The following is a 25531-nucleotide window of genomic DNA, read 5'->3' on the forward strand; positions in this document are numbered from 1 at the left end:
TCTCTTACTCTCTCCCTCCCTCTCTCTCTCTCCCTCTCTCTCCCTCTCTCTCTCTCTCTCCTCTCCCTCTCTCTCTCTCCCTCTCTCTCTCTCCCTCTCTCTCGCTCTCTCTCCCTCTCTCTCTCTCTCTCTCCCTTTCTCTTTCTCTCTCTCTCTCTCTCTCTTTCTCATGCAGAAGGGGATGAGCTCCCTGAACTAGATGAAGAGATTGACTTTCTCTCCTCCATCATCACCAAACACAGAGAGTCTGAGATGAAACACACAGGTAGGACACACTCATTATTATACTATAAATAGGAGTAGACTCTCTCTCTCTTACACACACACACACACACACACACACACAGGTCTGTCTGAACCTATGAGCCCAAACTAATTACGACTAGTTCTTATTGGAGGACTCTATTCTGTAAAAAAAAAAAAAAAAGTGTTTCCAGAACTTTTTCTGCAGTGCCTATCGCCTGTAGATGAGAATGTATTTGAACACCACGCCTATGTTCTGATACAGGGGTTGCTTCCAAAATCTGCACTGTAATTCAGCAACTTCTTACTGAACATAACAAAATAAAGTGACAAGTCACCTTTACAGAGGAAACATTACAAGTGACATGCATCATGTATCTCACTTATTACCTTATCTTACCTTCCACTGTGGGAATTCTGTTGTAAAACCTAAAGCTCTCTTATTTAAATGGTTAAATTTCAGTACCACTCATAAGTCCATTTGTCATTAAAAGCATTTTATTTATTTATTTATTTATTTATTTATTGTTTCCAGCACCTTCTGAGATCGCTCCTAAAGTGAAGGAGGTCTCCCAGCGGCTGAGAATCCACCACAGACCAGCTCCCTCTCCTAGCTCTGTCCCGACAGAACGTCCTGTAACCAACGCACTGACCACATCCTCCCCAACGACCAGCCCCAGCTCCTCAAGCTCCTCCAGCACTGGCAGCCCCTTCGCCTCAGCAGTGCAGAGCGCCCCCATCCTCATCCCCTACCCCTCTGAGGAACACTCCTTCATCAGTACGCCTCACTCTTTAACCTCTTAACCTACTGCTTTATTCTTCCGTTTTCAGTCATAATCACCACAAGTGTTCACAAGCATAATGACAATCATTTGTAGTACTGACTATCACTAATGATGATTGCAGGGTTATTGCAGTCTTCGGAGTCTGGCCCAAGGATTCATAGAGCACTGTGGTGTACCCACTACCCAGTACCGTTATTAAACCAATTACCATGACCTTCTGCCTGTGTTAGCACTCACCATTCACGTTAGCAAACCACCCCATGTGAGACATGCAGAGTGATAAATAAACATAGAAATGAATAAGTCTTGGTCTGTTATCTACAGTGACCTCCTGTTATCAATCACCATTTTGGCTTTTTGATGAGCAGCAGGCAGCCGAGACATGAAGGTCTTTGTTTTTAACTGCACAGAGCAGCTGTTTTTCATCAGAGAACAGAGGGATTAGGGGTTGATTTTCAGTGATACATCAGCTGATGTTTTTTTCTCTTGTTGCAGTGCACCTTGGTTTACATTCAGCTGATGTATTGATCTGAAGTGTTCACTGAGAACTACAAATGCATTGTTTTATATTGTAGAGCCCTCAAGATCAATGAACTTTGATATGGATTCCCTAAAAACACAAACTGGGATGTGTTTCACAGCTGGAAATCCCCGAAAAAATGATTTGTTTTGATACAATTCAGAAAATCCAAAGTCAACAAAAGAGCTATTAACACAGTGATGAAACATTGGCTAAAAAAACACCAATAACATCAATGTATTATTTATTTTTATTTCTTTTTTCCAATTTGACTGTATTTATTCCTCCCTTGAGTTGATAATTGTGATTTTTGATTGTTATTTTGAGGCAGTTAAACCACTGAGGATTCATTGTATTTCTTCACCCCTCAACTATGAAAATAACCTGGAGTTTGTGGAGTTAGGAGACTGATGTACCGAGATTGCTCAGTTCTTAATGATTTAATACATTGTGTTGTGTTGTGGTGAAACACCCGCTGATTCTGAAGGTTCCTCAATAAAAAAATGAGGTCATGGGGTTGACATTTTGTTAACATTATGTCACTAATTCTTCATTATTATTAATATAAATGTGTAAGTTCCAGTCGTTCTGCCGTCATTTGATACTCTACTCTGTTTCTCCCTGTGTTTCTCCCTGTGTGTGTTCTCTCTGTAGTTATGACAGGAGTGTGCCTGATGGTGGGTTCAGTGGCCTTGGTCCTGGCTGGAGTGTGTTGGGTCAGGTAAGTCTTTGACTGATGTGGAGCTATAATGCAGCACCGTGATCAGAAACTAGAGACCACCCTTCATTTTTTCATCCTGTCAAAAGCCCATTAGATCGAAATTTTCAATGCTGTACCTCACTTCTCTTATTTCTTGGCTCTCATTTTTGCTGGGCTTTTTTCATGCCTCTGCCATCAGACATAAATACAACATTGTGATTGGAGATATTCAGACAAGGCAAGGCAAGGCAAGGCAAGGCAAGTTTATTTATAGAGCACCTTTCATACAGAAGCAATTCAAAGTGCTTTACAGAAAAAGAAATTACATTAAAAGCCAGAGTAAAATCATAAATTCCAATAAGACAATTACATAAAAAGAGTAAAATGATTAAAATGATTAAAACAATTTAAAATGACAATAAATGAAAAGAAATAAAAGAAATAAAATGCCGTTACAGAAAAGTGCAGAATATTTTAAACTGAGCTGTAAGCCTGCTCAAACAGGAGTGTTTTAAGTCTTGATTTAAATGTGTCTAACGTTGGGGCACTTCTAATATTCTCAGACAGCTGGTTCCATTTAAAAGTGGCATAGTAGCTAAACGCTGCCTCTCCATGTTTAGTTTTGACCCGAGGCAGGACTAACTGACTAGTTCCTAAAGATCTGAGATCTCTGCTCGGCTCATATCTCTGTAGCAGATCTGATAAATACACTGGTCCTACCCCATTTAAACATTTATAAACCAGTAATAACACCTTAAAGTCTATTCTGTAACAGACTGGTATCCAGTGTAAGGATTTGAGGATGGGGGTGATATGATCTCTTCTCTTGCTCCGAGTGAGAACTCTGGCAGCTGCATTTTGAATCAGCTGAAGATGTTTAATGGTCTTTTTTGGAAGTCCAGCTAAGAGACCATTACAGTAATCAATCCTGCTAGAAATAAAAGCATGGATAAGTTTCTCCAGGTCTGGATTAGTCAGAAAATCTCTAATCTTACTGATGTTCTTAAGATGGTAAAATGCTGATCTAGTAACCGCTTTAATATGACTACTAAAACTGAGATCTGAGTCCATTAATACACCAAGGTTGCGAGCCAGTTCTTTAGATTTGAGGGCTCTCGAGTCCAGATACGTAGCCAATCTTTGTCTCTCAGTGCTATTCCCAAATAGTATAATCTCAGTTTTATCTTTATTCAGCTGCAGAAAATTGTGTCCCATCCAGTTTGTGATGTGTTCAAGGCACTTGCTTAATAAGTCAACTGGGCCAGAGTCGTTTGGGGACAGGGCCATGTAAATCTGAGTATCATCTGCATAGCTGTGATAGGACAGCCCATAGTCCTGTAGAATCTGGCCAAGAGGAAGCATATATAAATTAAATAAAAGTGGACCAAGAATAGAGCCCTGGGGGACACCACAGGTTACTGGCATGTTCTCTGAAATATTATTTTCTATTTCTACAAAGTAGTTCCTGCCTTCCAGGTAAGAAATGAACCACTTCAGGACTGTTCCTGAGAGTCCAACCCAGTTTGCGAGTCTATCTATAAGAATCTTATGGTCAATGGTATCAAAGGCAGCACTAAGGTCAAGAAGTAATAGAAGAGATACCTTTCCAGCCTCTGTATTTAAGCGGATGTCATTAATTACCTTGATTAGAGCAGTCTCAGTGCTGTGATTAGACCGGAACCCAGACTGGAATTTGTCTAGGCTACTGTTAATGGACAAGAAACTAGTGATTTGCCTGAAAACTATTTTCTCAATGATTTTGCCAATGAACGGTAAATTAGAAATTGGCCTGTAGTTACTTATCTGAGAAGATTCTAAATTGTTCTTTTTTAGAAGAGGCTTTACAACTGCAGTTTTTAGTGAGCTCGGAAAAACCCCCGACATGAGTGAGGTGTTTACAATGTGGAGTATGTCTAGTGCTATAGTGTGAAACACACTCTTTAAAAAATTGGTTGGTAGTGTGTCAAGACTGCAAGTGGATGATTTGAGATGATTAACTGTGTCAATTAAAATATTACTATCAACAGTACTGAACTCTGACATTTTAACTAAGGAGTTTTTATGAGGTGATGGAGAGGGTACAGACTCATTGTTGGATATAGATGTACTAATCGCTTGTCTGATATTCTGGATTTTAGTGTTGAAAAAGAATGCAAACTCATTACATCTCTCAGTTGATACTAATTCAGGGGCCATCGGTGTGGGTGAGTTAGTAAGTCTGTCGACCACGGTGAAGAGGATTTTGCTGTTGTTAGTGTTATTGTTGATGATGCTAGAGAAATAGGATTGTCGTGTTTTGCATATTGTCGCGTTGTATTGACGTAGCCTATCTTTGTAGATTTCTTTGTGAATATGAAGACTTGTTTTACGCCATCTGCGTTCTGCCTTGCGACACTCCCTCTTTTGGATTTGAACAACAGAAGCATTTCTCCATGGTGCTTTCTGTTTGCAAGACATGGCCTTCATTTTAACTGGCGCAATCTCATCCATTACACTGACAATTTTTGTATTAAAACTATTCAGGAGATCATCAACAGAGTTGGATCGTTCACATGGTGTAGTGCACATTTTACTCATGAAAAGTGTAGCTGTGCAGTCCTTTATAATCCTTTTCTTGACACAAACTCTTCTATCTCTGATGACTGGTGAGGCCCACATATCAAAGAACACACAGTAGTGATCTGACAGTGCAACGTCCTTCACAGTCTCTGATATGTTGAGACTCTTTGAGATAACAATATCCAGCGTGTGACCATGACAATGAGTACTCCCTGTAACATGCTGTGAAAGGCCAAAAGAGTCCAATATGGCAAGTAGTTCCTTGGCAAAACAGTCCTTGGGATTGTCGATATGTATGTTAAAGTCACCAGCAATAACAAAATGGTCAAAGTCTGTAGAAATAAAGGACAGCATCTCTGTAAATTCATCAATAAAATTAGCACTGTACTTCGGAGGCCTGTAGACAGTTACTAGTAATATATGTGGTGTCCCTTTCAGAACTACACAGAGATTCTCAAATGTTGTGAAGTCACCAAATGATAACTGCTTGCACTGAAAAGAACCATGGAACAAAGCAGCTAGACCTCCACCTTTTCTGCTGGCACGAGATGCATTTAAAAAATGAAAATCTGGAGGAGCCGACTCCAATAAAACAGTTGCAGCACTACATTCATTTAGCCAAGTCTCAGTTAAAAGTATAAAATCAAGCCCATGTGCTGTAATAAAATCGTTAATTAAGTGTGATTTGTTTGTGAGAGATCTGATATTTAGAAGAGCTAACTTAGTAACTCGTGCACTTTGCCACAGAATCTCTGTCTCACATTTTATATGCTGTAGATTGGCTACATTCACAGAATCTGACCTGAACTCTCTGTTCTTTCTCTCTCTGATAAGTACTGGAATGGGAGAGATTACAGGCATCAAAGGTCCAAGCTTGTTTTGAAAACATGTACTGCTGACATCATCACTGCAGCAGCCAGGACCTGAAAAACATCACTTTTCTTTGCCCTTATCAGCTGACGAAGCTGTGTGAAGCTCCTGCTGGCGATGGGGCCGTGAGCGAAGCTGCCTTTCCGGGGGTTGAGGAGCTTGTCTTTTCCGTTGAGGTGCTCTAGGTGGTGATGGAGTGTGATTATTCTTAGGGGACAGTCTGGGGGACTGCAGTGGGGACGTGGCAGTAGATGATGGTGGAGTAGAAGCTGGGGTGGTTCTTCTTTGCACCTGAGGGCTGGCTGACAGGGAAAGTGACAGCCTTGTCCCAGCCGAAACCAGCTTCTCCATGGCTGCTGGGAGGTTCAGGTGGGGTGATGTGGGGGGGGAAATAGAGGACATGGAGGATTCCTCTTGGGGATTTGGTGTCTCTGGCAGCTGATAGAGTTGGTCATTGCCACTCATGTCCAGTGTCTGCTGCTCCCTCAGGTCGTCCTCAGTGGAGAGAGGATGTTCTGGCTGTGACATGGTGTCATCAGCTTGTACAGGAGAGTTCCTGGATGTTGATGCTGACGTGCCACCCCCAAGAGAAGTAGATAGATTGCACACTGAGAAAATGAGATTGTCTGTCAGAAGTTTGACACCCCTCTTGTTTGTGTGCAGTCCATCTCTCCTAAAAAGTTCTCTCTTCCCAAAAAACAAGTTAAAATTGTCAATGAAGTTCAGTCCATTTGACCTGCATCTGTTCTGTAGCCAGGTGTTTAATCCCAGTAACCTTGAGAACATATTGGTGCCTCCTGCAGGTAGAGGTCCACTGATGAAAAATTGTATGTTGAACCTACTGAGTGTGTTAATGAGGTCATTAAAGTCTCTTTTTAAAACTTCAGACTCCTGCTTGATAGTGTCATTCTTTCCAACGTGTACAATAATCCTCTTCACATTGGTGTACTCAGCCAGTACAGCTGGAAACTTTGCAGTAAGTTCAGGCACGGTGATGTTTGGCTCGCATCTCACTATGAGTTTTGGGTTTGTTACCCCATTAACAGTGTCATCTCCAAAGATCAGGGTGTCTGCAGTAGGTTTGTTAGAGTTTTGAGACTGACTGACACTTCTGGCACTTTCTGTGATGTGTTCACTGCGTTTGTGATTCTCACGAAGGGCATGCAGTGGTTCAAATCTGTTTTTCAGCTGAAGTGAATAAGACCGGTTTTCTGGTTTGGGTCTGTGCTGTGCTCTCTCAGCAGCAGTGTTAGGTTTAGCAGCTGAAATTCCTGGACCAGCTGTGGTACCAGGAGTAGAAGATGAGACTACAGAGCTATACAAAGCACGGCGCTTGGGTCTAGCTTCAATCTGCACCCATTGCCCGTCTCTAGTTGTACTCACAGCAGTGTTGCCATTTACTCGATCCTCAGGTCTAGATCTGTGTCCCTCCACTGTCCGCTGCTCCGTTAGGTCCTCAGCCCGCTGTCTGCTGCCCGTACTCCCACTCACTGTTACTCCTCGCGCAGGTCCGACATGCCAGTCCTTAAACTCTGATAACAGGTTCCGAAAATCCCTTTCCAAAGCTGACATTCTCTGTAGAAGTCCGTAGCAATTCTGACAGCACATGTGTTGAACAAAATGAAGAGGCATTTCACAAGTTTCTTCTACTGTAGCCTGATGAAATATTCTGGTTGTTGGAACAGTCCTGGTTCCTAGAGCAATCGCACTACTTTAAAAAGTATCAAAAGCAGAAAATATCCAGTTTTGGCTTCGTAGTGCTGCTGATTTGTGTATATTTAAAAGCTCAGATACTCTATCACAGGAAAAACAAGTCGGTTTTGAAAAAATAAAAGGAAAGAAATAGAAGATAGCAGAGCTAAGCAGCAAAGCGTCTGAACGGCAAGGAAGCAGGAAGCAGGAAAACGTACCACAAGGGGGTGGTACAAGTCTAAAATCACTAAAGAACACACACAAAAAAAAAAAACCAGACTGGGTAGTGTTATTAACAGTTTGTGGGTTGGTGGTATCTCCTCAACCCCAAAGTAATTTGCATTAAACATGCATTAAACTAATTATTTGCAAATGGTTGCATTTCCCCATATAATAATTGGAATAATTCCAAATCCATTTGGAGACGCTGAGGTCAGGGCTCCCCATTCCATTGTTCACCAGCAGCATTTGTGTTTGTTTTGCTTTACGTCTGTTAAGAGTGTTCTTCTCATTTAAGGGAAACATCTATGATTGTGGGGAAATGTAGTTCTCTCTGCTTTGTTAACGTACAGAAGCTCAGCGTCTTTTAAGGTGGAATGGTAGGTTTGAGGAAAAAAATGACAGTTGTTTGTATGCAGCTGAAGTTTGACTTGTCTGTAAGTTTTTATTCACTGTTTAAATTACCACCGAAACTTTTTTTTAGCACTTTCGGTAATGCAGTTAGCGGTCTCCCGAATTAGGTGCATTTCCAACTTAAGTGATCTGAAACAGCAAAAGCAAGCCATTATTACCCATCTATGAACATTATCCTCATCTTGGTTCATGCCTCTCAAAGTTTGGGGGCTTTGTAAAATACAGACTGGAGCTAGCAAATGAATTTTCTGAATTTTATTAAAAGTGTTTTTTGATTACAATCGTGAACATCACAAAAACAAAAACACCTGTGGCTTTTTAATATTTAATCCCCAGACTAGAGCTTGATTTACGCCTGTCTTTGCTGAGACGCAGTATTTAGTGGTTGAGCAGGTTTTGCACGTTTTTGCTTCTTTTATTTGTCCCATTTTCTCCATATCATTGAATATATTTTTTTTCTGCTCTAGTTTTACAAACTCCTGTCTTCAAATATTCCCCTTTAACCTTCCTGCAGCTTACGCAAGCAGATTATTTCAAAATTTAATCTCCTCAGAAATAGCTTCTGAGAAATGAAAACTTGTACTTGGCTGCTTTGACTATAAATGAAATAAATGAAAGGGTGGACTCTGACTACTACTGCACCGTGCTTTAGATAAATCCTCTGAAAAACAACATCAAAGGGTTTAATGGGAACGGGGTACGAGCACGACTAATTTGAGCAGCAGAAAGTAATAGAACAAAATGTGATCAAAAGCCTGTAATGACACCTGGTCACACTGGATTTTCTGGGACAGGATGCAGAGAGGAAGTCGTCTGGCTCAGAAAGTGGACTATCCAGCCTTCGGGGTGATGAGCCCTCACTCTTACGACAGCACCACGGTGAGTGACAAACAACAACACAGACAGAGATGAACACACCTGCGAATGAAATGGAACCATGTCCTCACTCTCTCACTCGTGTCATTTTCAGTCTGGAGATAAAAAGCTGGCCCAGAGTGCTCAGATGTACCACTATCAGCATCAGAAGCAGCAGTTGTTGTCACTCAAGTGAGTAAACGTAGATTGTCCTACTCTTCTCCAACAGTTACATAGAGCAGTTTCTGCATTGCGGAGCTCAGAGGCTCTATTCTCTGTATTAAAGATCAGTGGAGCATCACAGTGATTCTTAAACTGTCATTTTTAACTAAAAATATTACGTAGTATTCCTTTAAAGGAACTTATTATTGTTTCTTCCAGAACTGTTCACCGATCAGCCATAACGTTATCAACTCCTTGTTTTCTTGGTTACATTCACTGTCAACTTTATCAGCTCCACTGACCATATAGTTATGATTCTTAGTTCTACAATTACACACTGTAGTCCTGTTACTCTGCATACTTTCTTAGCACCCTTTCACCCTGTCCTTCACTGGTCACAACATCCACAGGACCACCACAGAGCAGGCACTACTTGGTTGGATCATTCTCAGCGCTGCAGTGACACTGACGTGGTTGTGGTGTGTTACAGTGTGTTGCGCTGGGATGAGTGGATCAGACACAGCAGTGATGCTAGAGTTTTTAAACACACTACCCACTCTCTGGCCTCTTCATAGACACAGCTACCTTAGCTACAGTAACTGATCTGTTGCTGCACAGTGTGTGTTTGTCCTCCTCTAGTCCTCGTAAGGTTTTATTGTTTCTAATCATTTCTTCTGCAAATTGTTCCTCTGTGTTCAGACAAAGAGATGAGCCCAAGATCCTGGAGTCAGGAGCCACTTCCGACGAGGAGAATGAAGATGGAGACTTCACTGTGTATGAATGTCCTGGACTCGCTCCAGTAAGTAGGGAATAGCTCTGTGTAAAAGTAGTCTACGGTGTGGCCCTTCTCTAAAGCTTTAATCAGGACTAATCTTTGCCCCCTACAGTGCTGTACAGTGTATAATCCTGAGCATAGCTATGGGGGGCAGGGGACTTGCCTGCCCCATTTGGAAACTAGGTCCCACTAAGATTTCTGGCCTAGATTCGATGCCAATGTGTGTCTTTGTGTATATGTGTGTGTGTGTGTGTGTATATATATAAGAAAATGTTCAGTCATCATGATATGTATCTTTCTCTGTGTCTCTGTTTTTCTACCTATCTCTCTGTTTATCTCACTGTATCTCACTCTTTCTTCTTTTTCTCTCTTTCCATCCATCATTTCATTCTCTCACATTTCTTCTCTGTCTTTTGCTCTCTCCCTCTCTCCTTTTTCTCTATTTCTCTCTCTCTTTCTTCCTCCCTCCCTCCAGACCGGTGAGATGGAGGTAAAGAACCCTCTTTTCGATGACTCCACCCTTAATCTTCATCTTCATCTCGATCTTCAGAGGAATTACAACTAACCTTGACATTCTTGCACGATCCCACTGAGGATACGTCGGCACCACTGAGATCGGATCACTCTCTCTCAGCCTGGCATTGGTTTTCTCCTCCAGTTACCACTCGGACACCCTTCACAAAATGGAGGTCAATTAAAAGAGGAAACAGTGGACTGCATGGACAGTACGGACTGAGGTGGATTAAAGGCAGCCTGGGTCAGTGTTTGTAGAGTTGGCTTTTCTCGTCCTGCTGTTTCTCCTCTCCAACCTCCACCTCCACCTCCATCCAGTGTTTGTTTGTTTATTTATTTATTTATTTATTTACAGACTGTTACATGGTGTCTTTAGAAAGTGGACTTAAGACACAATGAAATGGGTAATCAACTTGACCTGCCTCCACAGGTACCTCCAGACACACACTCACACACAGTAGGGTTGGGCGCTGTGACAGTAATAAGGTATACTGTGGTACTGGAAATAGTCACTGGTGAGAAGAGTGAGGGGGCGTTCCTGTAAGACACAAAGAACCCAAGAGAACTTAACCCCACTCTCTTATTTCTTTGGCTTACAGTAAGAGAGGAACACAGCGCATTAATGTTCCGCTGATGGGAACGGTGGAAAGAGCCGAATGAACTGGATAAACCTCACTGTACCTGCTTCATGAGATGATTAAACCACACTCTTCCTCCATCTGCACATAAACCATGGGCTCTTCCTCTAAATAAGTCCACACAGCTTTCCCACAACTGCGTCCATACTGTAAAACCCCTATAGAATGTCAACACCTCATACAAATCATTACTTAATGTGCCCAACGGAGGCGAAGATACACTGATAGGGTCAGTTCAGGAACCCGTTCTCTCATGATTTCCACAATCCCCCAATACCCCACACACCTCTTGCAGATATTACCATGTGATAAAGCAGGGTACTGCCCAACCCCGTCACTCACTGACTGAGGCCATGATACACTGCCCGCATTTTGAAGCAAACTCTTGATTTTACAGGACAGTAATCAACAAAACTAGACCCTTAGGATGAAACTTTATTAAAACTTTACTGAAGGTCTGTAATGTGAACATCACTAACGATTGTATTTTAAAAGCATGTTATGCAAATAACCGTGCTTGAATTAAAGACCTTAATTTGCATCTGATTAGCGCATAACTGACAGCGTTTCATCCCTGTGTAGGTCCTTGAAAAACACTGAATGACTTGTCGGTGTAATGACTGTGTATTAGCGCTAATATGAGTTTAATGAGAGTTTGATTAGTCACTAATACTTTAAGATGTGTTCCGTAATGAGTTTTACACTTTAAGTCATCAGTAATACAAAGCTTTTAAAGAGCGACACAGGTTTACAGTGAGTTCATTTGCATTCGGTTCCTCACAGCAGCAAATATTGAAAACACAATTTGTTTGAATGAAGCGATGTTACGTTAGAATGCGAGATGCAGATTGACTCGATGTAAATGCGGTTAGCACTTTTTCAGCGTCTGATTAGAATAAAGGAACACATCTTGAAGAATTAGACTTAATGAACACTTATTAGACACGTCTTAAACTCTTATTAACTCTAATGCAGCAACCTCCAGGCCTCACACGGTGAGAGAGCTGTATAGGACTGTAGTGTTAATTATATATGAAGATGTGAATGTAGGTGATGATTACTCCATAGTGAATTGTTTGTTGAGCATTGTTAGGACAGATGGCGCTGTTTGTAGGGTCACTAATTCACTCCTGACTGAGCAAAGGACATGACTTCAATCAGTTCCTCAGGTGTGCGCCTTACAATGACGTTTTGCCCGTCTTTTTAGTCCGTTTTCTCTGACAGATCTGGTTATTAGTTTTTGGCTGTTATTTTTTTGATCACTGATTTCACCCACTACTGTGCAGGAAAGAGTCCAGTCTTTAAAAGTCAGTGTACCATGGCCATTCAACATGGACACCTTCGTCTGTTCCCACTCTCTCCAGGACCCTTCACTAAATTTTGCACCGTCACAGCTTCGCTCGTCCCCACACAGCTCCAAAGACGAGCCCCGCAGTGCAGTCAGGAGTCAGAGAGGAGCAGGTTTAAAGCTGTTTATCTGGAAGGAAATATTTATTTAAAAGAATACTAACATTGGAGTAAACATGATGTAAAGAGGCTATGCATTAGTTTAACCATTTACAGACCAGTTTCTCCAGGCGTCATTCCCGGCCTGTGCTGAACATCCCACAGCGTAGCAGTGACTGAGGGATGCTGTGTTTTGGCATTTTCAGAATATATATTTACTCTGGAAGAGCAATGTTGTTTGGGACCACTGGCCTTCATTCTGACTCTGCAAATAAAGTTGGACTGCTCGAGGTAAAGAAGACGACGAAAAATCACTTCCATTAATATCTTTAGGGGACTTGCTTTTCTTCACGTAGACCATCTGTGGAAGTGAACACCCAAATGCAGAGCAGTGAGCGATTCTTCACACACACTGGGGGCAATCTAGAATCAAACTTTAATTCCCATATCGCTGTGTCCATTAACAACAGCAAACAAACCAAACTTACTACCTTTGGAACTAATAATTCTATTTATTAAATTAATGACATACAAATGAAATTATAATAAATAATGATTATTACGCTGTTGTACAGAATAAACCCTGCACAGTGCCCAGATTAAAGTTTTAAGTCAGTATCCCTCTGGGTTTTTGCTCAGCACTGCATGTTGGTTCAATTGGCACCACCTTTGGGGCCATGCGTTAGTATTGAGGGCTGGTCCTAGACCAGATGCAGTTCTTTAAATGGATTTGGACTGAAGAGAATATCAACAGCAGCACCGATCCCTGATCAGCAGCGTGATGAGTCTGATGCTTGTGCTCCCAGGGCTCAGGTTCAGTATCAGGTCACTACTCAGCCATCCTCTCTGCCTTTTACCTGTACAATATTGTGAATACTGTGCTATGGAAACTGAACTCATGCATAGAAATGACTTGATGCTTTAAACATATCAAACCAACTGAAATTAGACCTAGGGTAGAGGGGTTACGGGTTTTAAGAGATCTGAAATTCTAGAGAGAATGTTTAAGAAAAAAAAAAGAAAAAAAACATGCACCAGGACGTCCACGTGCGGTAAGCGTGGTTCTCTTAATGAAGACGCCACACTAAATATATGTAATTTACATATGTCATGTTTCTTTCTACCAAAGTAGAGTCAGTGATGGTATTTTTTAAAAAACACCAGTTGTGATTTTAATATTTTCATAATGCACATATGAATAACCCTGAATTATAATGATGTAGCCTTTGTATAGTCCCGTATGGTCCTACTATGCATGATCTGAAGCTGTGGAATGGTCAAGGAGGTCCGTATGCATTTATGGTCTTTTGCAAATTGCTTAAATAAACTTATACTTACAGCATGCCCTCTGTTTGAGTTGTGTTTTTAACCTACTCCAACAAGAAACCTCCAGACTGTTCCCTGAAATGAGGGATGTTCATCAAAAGTTTCTCTTTTCTGTTCAGCTTCTGCTCCTCAGAGGAGTCGTACCTAACATTGCTGGGTTGGATTAGATTTGCATTCTGCCTCGTATGAACGAGTGAGGTCGTAGTACTGATGTTGATTAGTTCTGCATCACAATTACCACATCATCCCAGAGACACTGAAAGATGCTCCAGAGAACACTGTTTAACAGCTGAATATCAGGAGGCTTTATTAAACATAATATTCACCCTGGTGAGTTGGAGCTCATGTGCAGCTGCTCCAAAGTTTATTTTCCCAGTTAGGAAAGGTGTGTCTAACAGAGTGGATGACGAGTAGACAGTGTTAAAAACTCCAGCAGCACTGCTGTGTCTGATCCACATGTACCAAAGCGACACACCCATATCAGTCTGCTCTGTAATGTTCCTACAGGGGTCCAGACCAATGAATGTTGGGTAAACAGAGGTGAACAATGTAAGCAGTACTGTGTTCTGAACGTATGCTGCATTTATGTAGAATGCAGAGACCTTAAAACTGTACCGCCTCCTCATCCGAGTCTCTCCAATCACAGTGCTGGACCTTCACCTGGTGTGTTCTCCCCTAGTCTACATGGGTTTCCTCTGGGTGCTCCAGTTTTCTCCCACGGTCCAAAAATACACTGGTAGGACTGGCTTCTCAAAAGTATGTGAGCGTGTGTCACCTTGTGAAACACTGGCGCCCCCTCCAATGTGTGTTCCTGCCTTGTGCCCAGTGATTCCGTGTAGGCTCTGGACCCACTGTGACCCTGAACTGTATAAGCGGTTACAGACAATGAATGAAAGAGATCATACTTCCCATTTAATCTCCAGATTACAAATATTCATTCACCTCTTCCTCTGGAGAAGAATATGTAATGGATCTTTAGGGAACACAACTGGACTTTAACACCACTGCTGTACCTTTAAAAAGGTACGTTTACACAGCTTGTATATTTACTGATACCAATGATGTACCTCTATTGTAAATTTGTTTTCCTGGAGGTGTGTGTTCACTTGTGCAGTAGGTGTAGAAATCTGTCCCCTTTAAATTACAAAATGATTTGTAAAAAATGTACGAATGTGGTACATCACTGCCATCTACAGGCCACAAGTCAAAAGAAATAAAAGATAAATAATTTTATTGTGTTTAAGTGAAGTCCGAGAGCAAACGGCGATCGTAAACAGTTTTGGAGTTTCTCTTTCACTGAAACCACCTTAAAAATTAAAACGAAGGGGATGTAATGTAATTACAATGTAATGTAGAGCTCTGTCTTTATTTAACAGTCAGTGAAAAGCTATTCTCCCATCATTTCAGTGCCATGAATGTAAAAGGTAAACTAATGTGTTTATACAACACTGATTTCAGTAATTCACGCAGTTTCTGTAACAGCTCCATCCTGTTCAGGTTCGTGGGGGGTCCAGAGTCTACCTAGAATCACTTGAACAGATGAAGCACACCCTGGTCATAGCACCACTCCATCACCGGTCTTTACACACTCACACCTGTGGAGAACCGGCCAATCCATCTACCTGCATGTGTTTTTGGACTGGGAGGAAACCCACAAGGACACTGGGAGAACACACAAGTCTCAAGGATTCGAACCCAGAACACCAGGACCCTGCAACTGTGTGGCAGCAACACGACCTGCAGCACCACCATGCCTTTTCACAGAAGGAAAATAATAATTAAAAAAAACATTAAAATAGATATCAGTGTGTTTCCATGAGTTTGAAGTGCAAAATTGCACACAGGAGGTTGTTATATAAAGCTTTTTTTAAAGAGTAAGTGCAGGTATAAAAGTCTTGCTTCTTTATTATTTGTATAAATACGGTAATTACCTGTAAAATCCACTGGATGTTTTGTTATTTATAATGTGTATGAGTTCAAACTTACTGTAGAATATAAAGTGACGCTCACCCCTGGGTTTGTGGTGCCATGGGCTGGACTTGCACCTTGCCTAGTGTGTACACCTGAATTAGTTCAGGATGGGATCTGGATTCACCACCACCTTTAGTGTAGTTAATATTTATTAATATTTTGAAAACTGACCACGCTCAAAGTAGCAAGATCACAGGAGGATTCCAGTGCAGTAAGTCAGATTCAGAGAGAAGAGAACAGCTGTGTAACCTGTTCAGTTTAATGCAGACTTAATCAGAAAACACAGAATGAGCTCGCTCAGCTTCCTCAGGTCACATCGATGCTGCTGGATTAGTCACTTTCCCCATAAAAAGAACATTCTTTGATTTCCGGTCAACCACAAACATCATAAATGGATGATTAAAGTCGAGAATTGGAGTAAAAGTCCATGACAAAGGCCTGAAACCCAGTCCAGTCACAGCAGTTGCAGTAGCTCCAGTTTCATCCACATCCAGAGTGGCCTTATGCACAGCCTGAGGAAGAAAAAAAATGGGAGATCCCTTTGAACAGTTACAGAAACATTCTGCTGGTTGACCAAATAGCACAGTGCCTTATTTACATTTCTGTTTTTTGGCACCTACAGGAGCTTTTATGATGTCCCATAAGAATTAATATGGAGCTTCTTGTTGACTTTGATGCACTCAACGGCCCTCTCTAACTTTACGCGGTCCCTAAATTCTACCATCATGGAATATCTAGAATGGAAGATATTTCATTAACTGACTTTTGTAATGCTAGCATACAGTTGCAGACCCATGCTCAAATTCAGTGAGGTCATTTGATCATTTTATTCTTTCATACATATTTGTAAAATCAGACTGCACGAATAGGGGGAATACTTTATACCCATGTGGCAATAGGACTGAATGAAGCCCCTGTATGCAATTATTAGGTCCCAATAATTTTGTCTATACAGTGTAGATTATGCATTACTAGCTATGCACTTGACTCTCTTACCTCAGAAACATAAGCATCCACTTTAGAAGAAATCCCAGTGAAGTTAGCTTTCTTTTTAAACATATCCGTCATTCCCATTCCTTTCAGAATGTCTTTCAGGGAATATGATGTTTTTAGGGACAGCTTAGGGATGTAGATCTCATATTTTCTGCTGAAACATATGCAAAATACCATTTATACACTTCATATTTAATACCTTATGTGTTCTAGAGTGGATCCCCTCCCCGGATCACCACCTTAACGTGGTGGAGGGGTTTGCTTGCCTGCGTGAGCCTAGGAGCTATGTTCTCTGGGGCAGTAGCCCCTGGTAGAGTCTCCCAAGGCAAATTGGTCCTAGGTGATGGGCCAGACAAAGAGTGATCCATAAAGACAAGGATGAAGAGACTAAGAACATGGACACAGCTTCCCTTGCCCGGAGTAGGGTTACCGGGGCCTGTGGTGGAAAATTATGACAGAAACAAGAAAGCTGAGTCTCTGAGTCGGCTTCAAGTAAAAGAACAATTTATTAACGGAGAGAGGGTGCTGCGCACAACACTGTTACCTCTCTGTCTGACCGTTTCTCAACCAGCGTCTCTTATACCTGGAACTCCTTTTGAAGTTACCATCTGTTTGCTCTTTTACATTTCAATCACCTTTTAATGTATCCTGCTCCCAGTATGACTCCAAGTCTTTTATCATTTGTTTTTTACTCTTTTGTATTTCTAACACCTTTCCAGACGTGCTCTGTGCATCCCCCTCTACCCATTTGGTCTCAGTTATCTCCCCTCTGTGGTCTGGAGACAAAAGGAGTTGATTGAACGGAAGATGTCGATATGCTGTTATTTGAAACACACACACACACACACAAGTCTGCTGTTTCACACAGAGAATTAGGAATAAAACAGTTTCAGTTACACAAGCATGCATGGTCATGGCTGATTAAAAATATCTCTATTGATTATGAATCATTTCAATGAACAAATTCCATCACAGGCCTCACCCTGGAGCCAGGTGGGGGGGAGGGGCTCCTTGGTGAGCGCCTGGTGGCAGGACTTTCACTCATGGGGTCTGGCTGGGCTCAGCCCGAAGGAGTCACATGAGTCCACTCTCCCATGGGCCCACCACCTGTCGGGGAGGTAGTAATCTGGGTCTGGTGCATTGTGGATCGGGTGGCAGCCGGGGTTAGGGGCCCTGGCGTTCTGATCCTTGGTTACTGAAAGTGGCTTTTGGAACATGGAACGTAATCTCTCTGGTGGGAAAAGAGCCTGAGCTGGTGTGCAAGGTTGAGAGGGGTAATGGAAAAATGCAGATTAACACTAATAAATAATGGTTAATAATAACTAATGATTTATATTAATGATCGATTCATCTTGACTCTCGTTGTTCTCATTGCATTATGTAGGCCTTAGTGAGCTTGTGTGACCTAAAGGAACATTGTGTTGTGCTACTGTGCTGCAGGAGATAGCAGAGACTGTGGGAAAGTGCTGAAAGAGCAATTCTGAGGGAGTAGGGGAGACTGAATAGAGTGGAAGTAGGGAGTCAACAAACTGAAAGACACCCCTCACCTGCAGCTTTTTTTTCTTTCTGACAGTAATAAACTAGGATCCACCAATAAGCGAATGTTTGGGTTGATGTAATAACGCATGATGGAGTACGTGACTGGGGTCATATATATACTGTATGTTTTTTTTGGGTAATGACAGTTAGACCTGGAGGGGCGTGATAGGGAGGAATGACCCCGCTGATCTGAACCCGAGTGGTGTTCAGTTATTGGATTTTTGTGCCCATCACAGTTTGTCCATTACTAACACTATGTTCGAGCATAAGGGTGTCCACAAGTACACCTGGCATCAGGATACCCTAGGCCACATTTCGATCAACTTTATAGTAATTAGGCAGTGGAAGGAATACTTCGAGAATCTTCTCAATCCCACCAGCACATCTTCTGCAGAGGAAGTAGAGTTTGGGAACCCTGGGGGGGGCTCGTCTATCACTGGGGCTGAGGTGGCCAAGGTGGTAGGAGGCTCTGGATGCTCTGGATGTTGTGGGGCTGTCCTGGCTGACCCATCTTTGCAACATTGCATGGACATCGGGGGCAGTGACTCTGGACTGGCAGACAGGGGTGGTGGTTCCCCGTTTTAAAAAGGGGGATCGGAGGGTGTGTTCCAACTATAGGGGCTCACACTCCTCAGCCTCCCTGGTAAAGTCTATGCAGGGGTACTAGAGAAGAGAGTCCGACTGATAGTTGAACCTCAGATCCAGGAGATCCCGCCCCGGTTATGGAACACAGGACCAGCTCTTTACCCTTGCTAGGATCCTGGAGGGTGCGTGGGAGTTTGCTCAACCAGTCTGCATGTGCTTTGTGGATCTGGAGAAAGCATTCGAGAAAGCGGTAGGGATGAGGATCAGCACCTCCAAGTCAGAGTCCATGGCACTCAGTCGGAAAAGGGTGGAGTGCTCTCTCCAGGTTGGAAGTGAGATCCTGCCTCAAGTGGAAGAGTTTAAATACCTCGGGTCTTGTTCACGAGTGGGGGAAAGATGGAGCGGGAGATTGACAGGCGGATCGGTGCAGTGTCAGTAGTAATGCAGGCTCTGGACCGGTCCGTTGTGGTGAAGAGAGAGCTGAGCAGAAAAGCAAAGCTCTCAATTTACAGTTCGATCTACGTCCCAACCCTCAATTATGGTCACAAGCTTTGGGCAGTGACAGAAAGAACGAGATCGCGGGTACAAGCGGCTGAAATGAGTTTTCTCCGCAGGGTGCCTGGACTCTCCCTTAGAGACAGGGTTAGGAGCTCGGACATCCGGGAGAGACTTGAAGTGGATCCGCTGCTCCTCCACGTCGAGAGGAGCCAGTTGTGGTGTTTCGGGCATCTGGTACGTATGCCTCCTGGACGCCTTCCTAGTGAGGTGTTCCGGGCATGTCCAATGGTGAGGAGGCCCTAGGGCAGACCAAGAAAACACTGGAGAGACTACATGTCTCGAATGGCCTGGGATATACCCCCAGAGGAGCTGGAGGCGGTGGCTGGGGAGAGGGAGTTCTGGGCTTCTTTGCTCCGACTGCTTCCCTTCCCTTCTCCAAAAATGAACACAGTTCACAGTAATGAAAGGTCTTTGGTCAAAATATCACAAGGAACAAACAGGACAGTATCATTCTTCCCATGTTTAACAGCCATGTTCAGAATGATACGTTTCAAAGCTTGTTTCTTTAAACGTGAATGGGCCACTGTTCAGCACAAGAGCCTGGGAGTGAGGAGCGAGGAGCAGAAGCTCTGGATTTTAGCCATTTTCACTTAGTTCTCTTTCTTCTCCAGTTTTAATACTATATTAAAATATACATATTTTTCAATGCTTTTTGTGTTTGTTTTACTACATTAAGCCTTGTCTTTGTCACATGAGCACAAGTCAAGTGCTGTGGCCGGAGAAACTTTGCTTTTGAACGAAAAGAATACCGTGTTAGCTGCACTGTAAACCATGTGTAATTAAGCTTCCAAGGGGCAGCCACCTCCCTGAGATCATCCACAGATTTAGCTTTCCTTGTGAGAGGTGGGGTGTGTTCCTTTCTGAGCACTAGGTGGAAAGAGCAGAGCAAATGTGGCTCAAACCTTATGTCACCAAAAATGGTTTCTCTATTGTGACAAGCTTAATCCCAACTACACTGAACCGTTTTCTTTACCATTATTTCTAAGTGATCAGTGAAGTTATGACAGAGGTTGGAGTTTATTTTTTATTTTTTGCACTAAACATCCTTTAAATCAGGCTATATCTGAATATCTCTCAAAAGGCAAATTACCTTTTCACCACCTGTCGGAGCCACTTTGCTATGTGTTGTGAAGATAAAGTTTCCTCCAGAGCAGCCAGATCTTTTTCTGGGAGAGCCAACATCATGGAGAAAGAATCATTGTAGTGCAGATAAAGGACATCTGTGGAGAGTTCTTGATCATGGAAGACTTCGTAGTAGTCTTTCCTATACATCATTTGAACTGGAACAGTCGTCTCATTGTCCACGTGGAAGTCCCTCTCACGGGTGAGCTTGGGGTGGAATGGGATGATCCATTTCCCTTTAGAAGAAAGCAGACATTTATTAGGGTTAGGTGAATTGGCCATGTATCACACCTCTGAAATGATCATATCTAGCGAACCCACCTTTGAAATATATATAGCTGAGCAGGTACATGATTGTCCTGGGATCCAGATCTTCAGTAAACTTGCTTATTTTGCCCCGTGTCTTTTCACTGACGTACTTGTTTATCTGCTCAGTGGTCTCTGTGCACTTGGTGAAGTCAACAGAGAAGCCATCTGAAAGGTAGAAACGCTTCATCTCCTGCAGGAATTCAGGACGAGGCTTGAAAGTGTCCTGAATATAGAGAGCAGTGCCAACCTCCAGATCCACACCTGTCCTCTGATTGAGAGTTTGGAGAAGACTGAGGACGGCTTGATGCACCTCCTCACTGCTGTGGACAGAGCTGTTGAATCCGAGACCACTAAAGACCTGCTCGTATGTTTTGCCCCTTGCTCCCAAGGAAAGTGCGGATAGTGCCACGGACACACTCAGAGGAGAGAAAAACACATTCTTGGATTGAGAATTTGACTGAGCTTTAATGCTTTTGTACAGACGTACAGCAAAATTGTTGTTCATCACAAACAGCTGCATTTTGTCGTCAGTCTCCTGTTTCAGATCTCCATGTACACCAGTGTAAAGTAACGCCCAAAAAAGACAACTCCACAAGCAGAGTGTGCTCCTCGCCATTCTTCTGTGGAGACAAAAAAAACACAACCAACATTTAACACAACCAACTTTTCACTTCAGAAAAAACACAGGTGATTTTTCACAGCAGTTTGAGGAAAAGGATACTGCACTTGACTAAAAACAGACGAGCAGACAATGGGCACTCTAAACATAGGCAGATGACAAAAAACTGACTGGGAGGTATTTATTCACAGTTTGTGGCTTGGTAGAAACAACAGATCCCCAATGTAGTGGAGATGAACAGATTATTCATTGTTAATACAAGATATTATACTTTTTGGGGACGTATACAGAAGTTGAGAAAGACCTTTCTCCAATCTCAGTCTCTCTTCTCAGCCACACAAACCCAGACGGGGATGTGAGATAAACATCCAGAGCAGGGTCGTAAACCACTCTCCAGGGATCTTTTTTTATGACCCAAGGCCACACAGAGTCAATCAGTTTATTCTCTGTGTAAAACTGCTTAATTAAGAACTTCTCAAACTATAAAATTAAACCCTAATTCCCATTGGTTTAAAACAGTTTGAAGTTACATATGTCTACCACTGTGTGAAATGAATCCCCTTTAGACAAACCAAAATGGGTGGAATTAATTTACATATTTTTTAAAATCACCTTTTTATATGAACTCATGTAGAACCAAGGTAACTCACATACTATTTTGTTAAGGATTATGTAAAATATGGTTTGTCTGAATAATGTTACTTTGTGGTAAAATATAATCTCTTATATTGCTAAAGTATGATTCAGAATTCTGGGATTCAACAGGGATCGTCTTTAAGTCTTTGTCTTGTCAAGTGTCATAAATTTTATGTGATGTCACTACCAAGGTACAGGAAACAGCCAATCAGGGGCAAGAGATGCTCTAATCCTAAACCCCTGAGGACCTATCAGGTATTCAAGGTGGGTTTTCTAAACTCTAGTTAAAAACCCAGTGGCGCGAAATCATGCTCACTTCAGACTCTTTTTACACACTCCTTTTCAGAATTTTTGGAGAGGAAAAAGTTTTTTCTGAAGAACATCTCACTCTTGCTTCCTGCAGACGATGCTTCTCAGATAGAGTAGTCAGTTAAGTGAGAGCTCTGGCTCTCTCACTAGAGCTCTCTGCAGGCATCAGACTCTCTTATGGCTCTTTTAAACAGTCTTGGGCCCCTCAAGCATGGTTCAGATAGTACAGAAGTTCTATTTTAATTTTATCTCTAGTAGAAAACTATAGTTAAAAGAAGTATAGTTTATTCCAGCAAAAATTCAATGCCACACCCAGAGAATTGAAGAAGACCTCTGACTCTCAAAGTGATGACAAAAGCTTCAGGATCAGCGACGGAGAAGGCCACATGCCCCCTCAGAATAACCTTCTGGGCAAAGTCCCAGGAGAGACCTGCATGGGCGTGTCTCTCACCAGGAGGCAGATCAGCGATGACGGAGAATTCCCACAGAGACCTTCAGAACTCAAATGGAGGGGTCGTCGTGTCTCTGGCCCAGAGGGACAAAGTGGAACCCAGTGGCTGCAGTGCTACTAGGTCCGTGGCTGCAGTTCTCCAGGAAGCCGCACCAGAAAGTACCGCGCGTCAGCGACAGGCTCTCAGTCCAGTTCCAGGGATACGTAAAGTCACATGGTTTTATTTCTTCATAGCTCAGGAGGTTGGTGCTGAATGCTTTGCTGGGATAAACAAAAGCCTTTCTAGAATTTAGGGTAATTATCATAGAGAAATTCCCTCATATATTAATCTCCCTGTTCCCTCATGTATCGCTGTAATCCATTTCAATATATGAATGTATAATCAATATTGCGCCCGATGATTCCAGGTAGGCTCTGGACCCCCCGCGACCCTAAATTGGATAAGCGGTTACAGATAATGGATGGATGGATAATCAATATTCATTATTTGATATTACAATTAATACACCAGTTGAGTGATACAACCAATCCTTGGTTATTTGTTTGTGTGTGCACTTTTCTTGTACAGAATTATTACTTTTAGTTCAGATTCAATTTCGAAGCCAAGAACCTACAACGGGTCAATGAGCATAATTTATTAATAATAATTAATTCTAGTTAATTCTGCTGTATAATATGTAAAGTCATCCAACTTGATGACCTGCTTGTCCAAGCTAAAATTGGACAGGTTACTTATAAATTACATAAAATTGTACACTACATATTATTAAATGGCTCCCAAACATGGAGGTTAACAAAATTAATTAAATAATTAATTATTAATGAACTAATAATTAATTACCATTGACTCCGCTATGTAGTATTTATGCCACCGTGAGCTGGGGTATAATTATTTCCACTACACCAAACTAACAACCATTGAAAAGGTGATTTTTTTTCTTTTTAATATGTCCCCTTTAAATATGTTTGTATGATACTACAATTAGCGTACTATAATAAACATCTGCAAAATTATAAATATAAAAATGCATATTAAAAATCTATGATTGTATCTGACTGAGAATAGAATACCGACAGTAAAATAAGACAGCTTGATAACCCATTTAATCATTCATTCATTTAGTAACTGCTTCCTCACCGTCAGTTCATGAAGTGCAGGTCAGTGACCCACTGTCGACAGGACACCAGTCTATTACAGCGCATATGCTCATATAGTCTCGCATCGCCAGGTTCTAAAGCAGTGTTTCTCAAACTTTTTCTATCATTCCTCACCTCAGACGAAGGGGCGTTTCCATGCCCCACCTGTACCTTATCACCCCCAAACATGGTAATAATGTCAATATAAATGGCTTAACACCAGAATGGCTTAACACCATATACAATATTAACATCGATGTTAAAAAAAAAAAAAACCCATTTTGAAAGTTGGTCTATTAATTAAACTGTGCTTCAGTTTCTCACTTTTCAATCTGTGGCAGGTGCAAGGGTGTAGATGTGTGTTTCATATTAGCGGGGGACATATTTGCTGAGTAATATTAGCTAGCTATAAGCTGATTTCTGTAGATAAGGCAGTAAAATTCAGAATTTATAATGATGTGGGAAAGCATTTGATTAACATTAACGTTAGAGAATGAAACTGTGTCCCAAACATTGAACTATGTAACTTTCCATACCACACTACACTGCATTAGCATTAGCATTTATAGAGTGCTTTCTCACAACCTGAACACAGCTAATATTAACGGTAACTAACGCTGCTCTGTTGCCCTAACAGTTATATACAAGCCGCTTTCATAATTGTAATTACCCATCGTAATGTGTTGTGCTTTCGTTACTGACCTGAAGCCCATAGCTGGTAAAACTAACTTTAGCAACCAGACTCTGTCGAGATGAATCAGGGGCCGATGATTGGAGCAGCTTTATATTTGAACAGGCGCCTTAATGAAGGCTGAAAGAAGACCCATTCGCTGCCAAAACGGGGTAATGTCGGTGACGCATTTTCAAAATTTACTGCACAGAAAGGCATAGACGGGCTCGTTGGTAAAGAAATGCTCATTTATTCAGATTCCTTGCGCCCCACCCTTTGAGAAACGCTGCTCTAAGAAGAGTCTGGTGTCTTTCTCCACTTAACGTGGTCAAGAACCGCCTACTGCTGCAGTAAAAGAAATTTCACTGACACGCTAAAGGACCAATAACAAGTCAGCCATTTTGACAGGCCGTATAGAAGGAGGCAGTCTTTATGATTCACGTTGGACCAGTAAGAGCAAGTACACAAAGCTATAAATCTGCCATCAGATCCATCACCTTGCTTGGTTCATGCGGTTTTGGTTGGGTTGGCTGCATTTGTTAGCTGTGTCTTTATACATGGATCATAGGTTTTGCTCATAGAGAGGAATGCCAAAATTTGCTAATTCGTGAAACTGAAAACATAACATTTTTGCTGTACTGAGTGACAGAATCCTCACAGACATGGTTAGTGATAAACCTGCACATGTTTTTTATGAACAATCTTTAGTAAACCATTTTAAAGACCATTTATCAGTTCTTAAATAGTGTATAGCTTCAAAAGACTCACCCGTCAGACGGCAGCAACCAACTCCTCTGAACACTTGTACCAGTTTGATGAAGGGTGGAGTGATAGGATTTGGTAAATTTGCACAAACATCAACCTTTACCCTGTTTATTTTCTGAATCTTTGGTCAAAATCCATTCTAATCATTAA

At 41.9% G+C, this 25531-nt stretch overlaps 2 protein-coding genes across 4 annotated transcripts; one reads left to right on the forward strand and one right to left on the reverse strand.

Moving 5' to 3' along the window:
- The first annotated feature begins 147 nt into the window (after positions 1 to 147).
- Positions 148 to 13726, forward strand: LOC136685453 (neural proliferation differentiation and control protein 1-like). Its single transcript, XM_066659383.1, has 7 exons — positions 148 to 265; positions 779 to 1021; positions 2203 to 2269; positions 8797 to 8881; positions 8973 to 9049; positions 9719 to 9818; positions 10270 to 13726. The coding sequence occupies exons 1-7, from the start codon at positions 253 to 255 to the stop codon at positions 10357 to 10359; spliced, it is 675 nt and encodes a 224-aa protein (XP_066515480.1). The 5' UTR covers positions 148 to 252; the 3' UTR covers positions 10360 to 13726.
- Positions 13727 to 15691: 1965 nt separating this feature from the next.
- Positions 15692 to 24751, reverse strand: LOC136685452 (hibernation-specific plasma protein HP-55-like). 3 transcript variants are annotated; one of them, XM_066659381.1, is made up of 5 exons: positions 24649 to 24751; positions 20807 to 21414; positions 20454 to 20721; positions 16685 to 16832; positions 15692 to 16200 (listed from the first exon to the last, which is right to left on the reverse strand). In XM_066659381.1, the coding sequence occupies exons 1-5, from the start codon at positions 24657 to 24659 to the stop codon at positions 16000 to 16002; spliced, it is 1236 nt and encodes a 411-aa protein (XP_066515478.1). In that variant the 5' UTR covers positions 24660 to 24751; the 3' UTR covers positions 15692 to 15999. The 3 variants fall into 3 exon arrangements, with proteins under 3 accessions (XP_066515478.1, XP_066515477.1, XP_066515479.1); XM_066659380.1 differs by having other exon boundaries at positions 15694 to 16200; positions 16685 to 16835; XM_066659382.1 differs by lacking the exon at positions 24649 to 24751 and adding an exon at positions 23948 to 23965 and having other exon boundaries at positions 15695 to 16200; positions 16685 to 16835.
- Positions 24752 to 25531: the final 780 nt, after the last annotated feature.

This window comes from Hoplias malabaricus, unplaced genomic scaffold (genome assembly GCF_029633855.1).
Source record: "Hoplias malabaricus isolate fHopMal1 unplaced genomic scaffold, fHopMal1.hap1 scaffold_341, whole genome shotgun sequence".
Taxonomy (NCBI): Eukaryota; Metazoa; Chordata; class Actinopteri; order Characiformes; family Erythrinidae; genus Hoplias; species Hoplias malabaricus.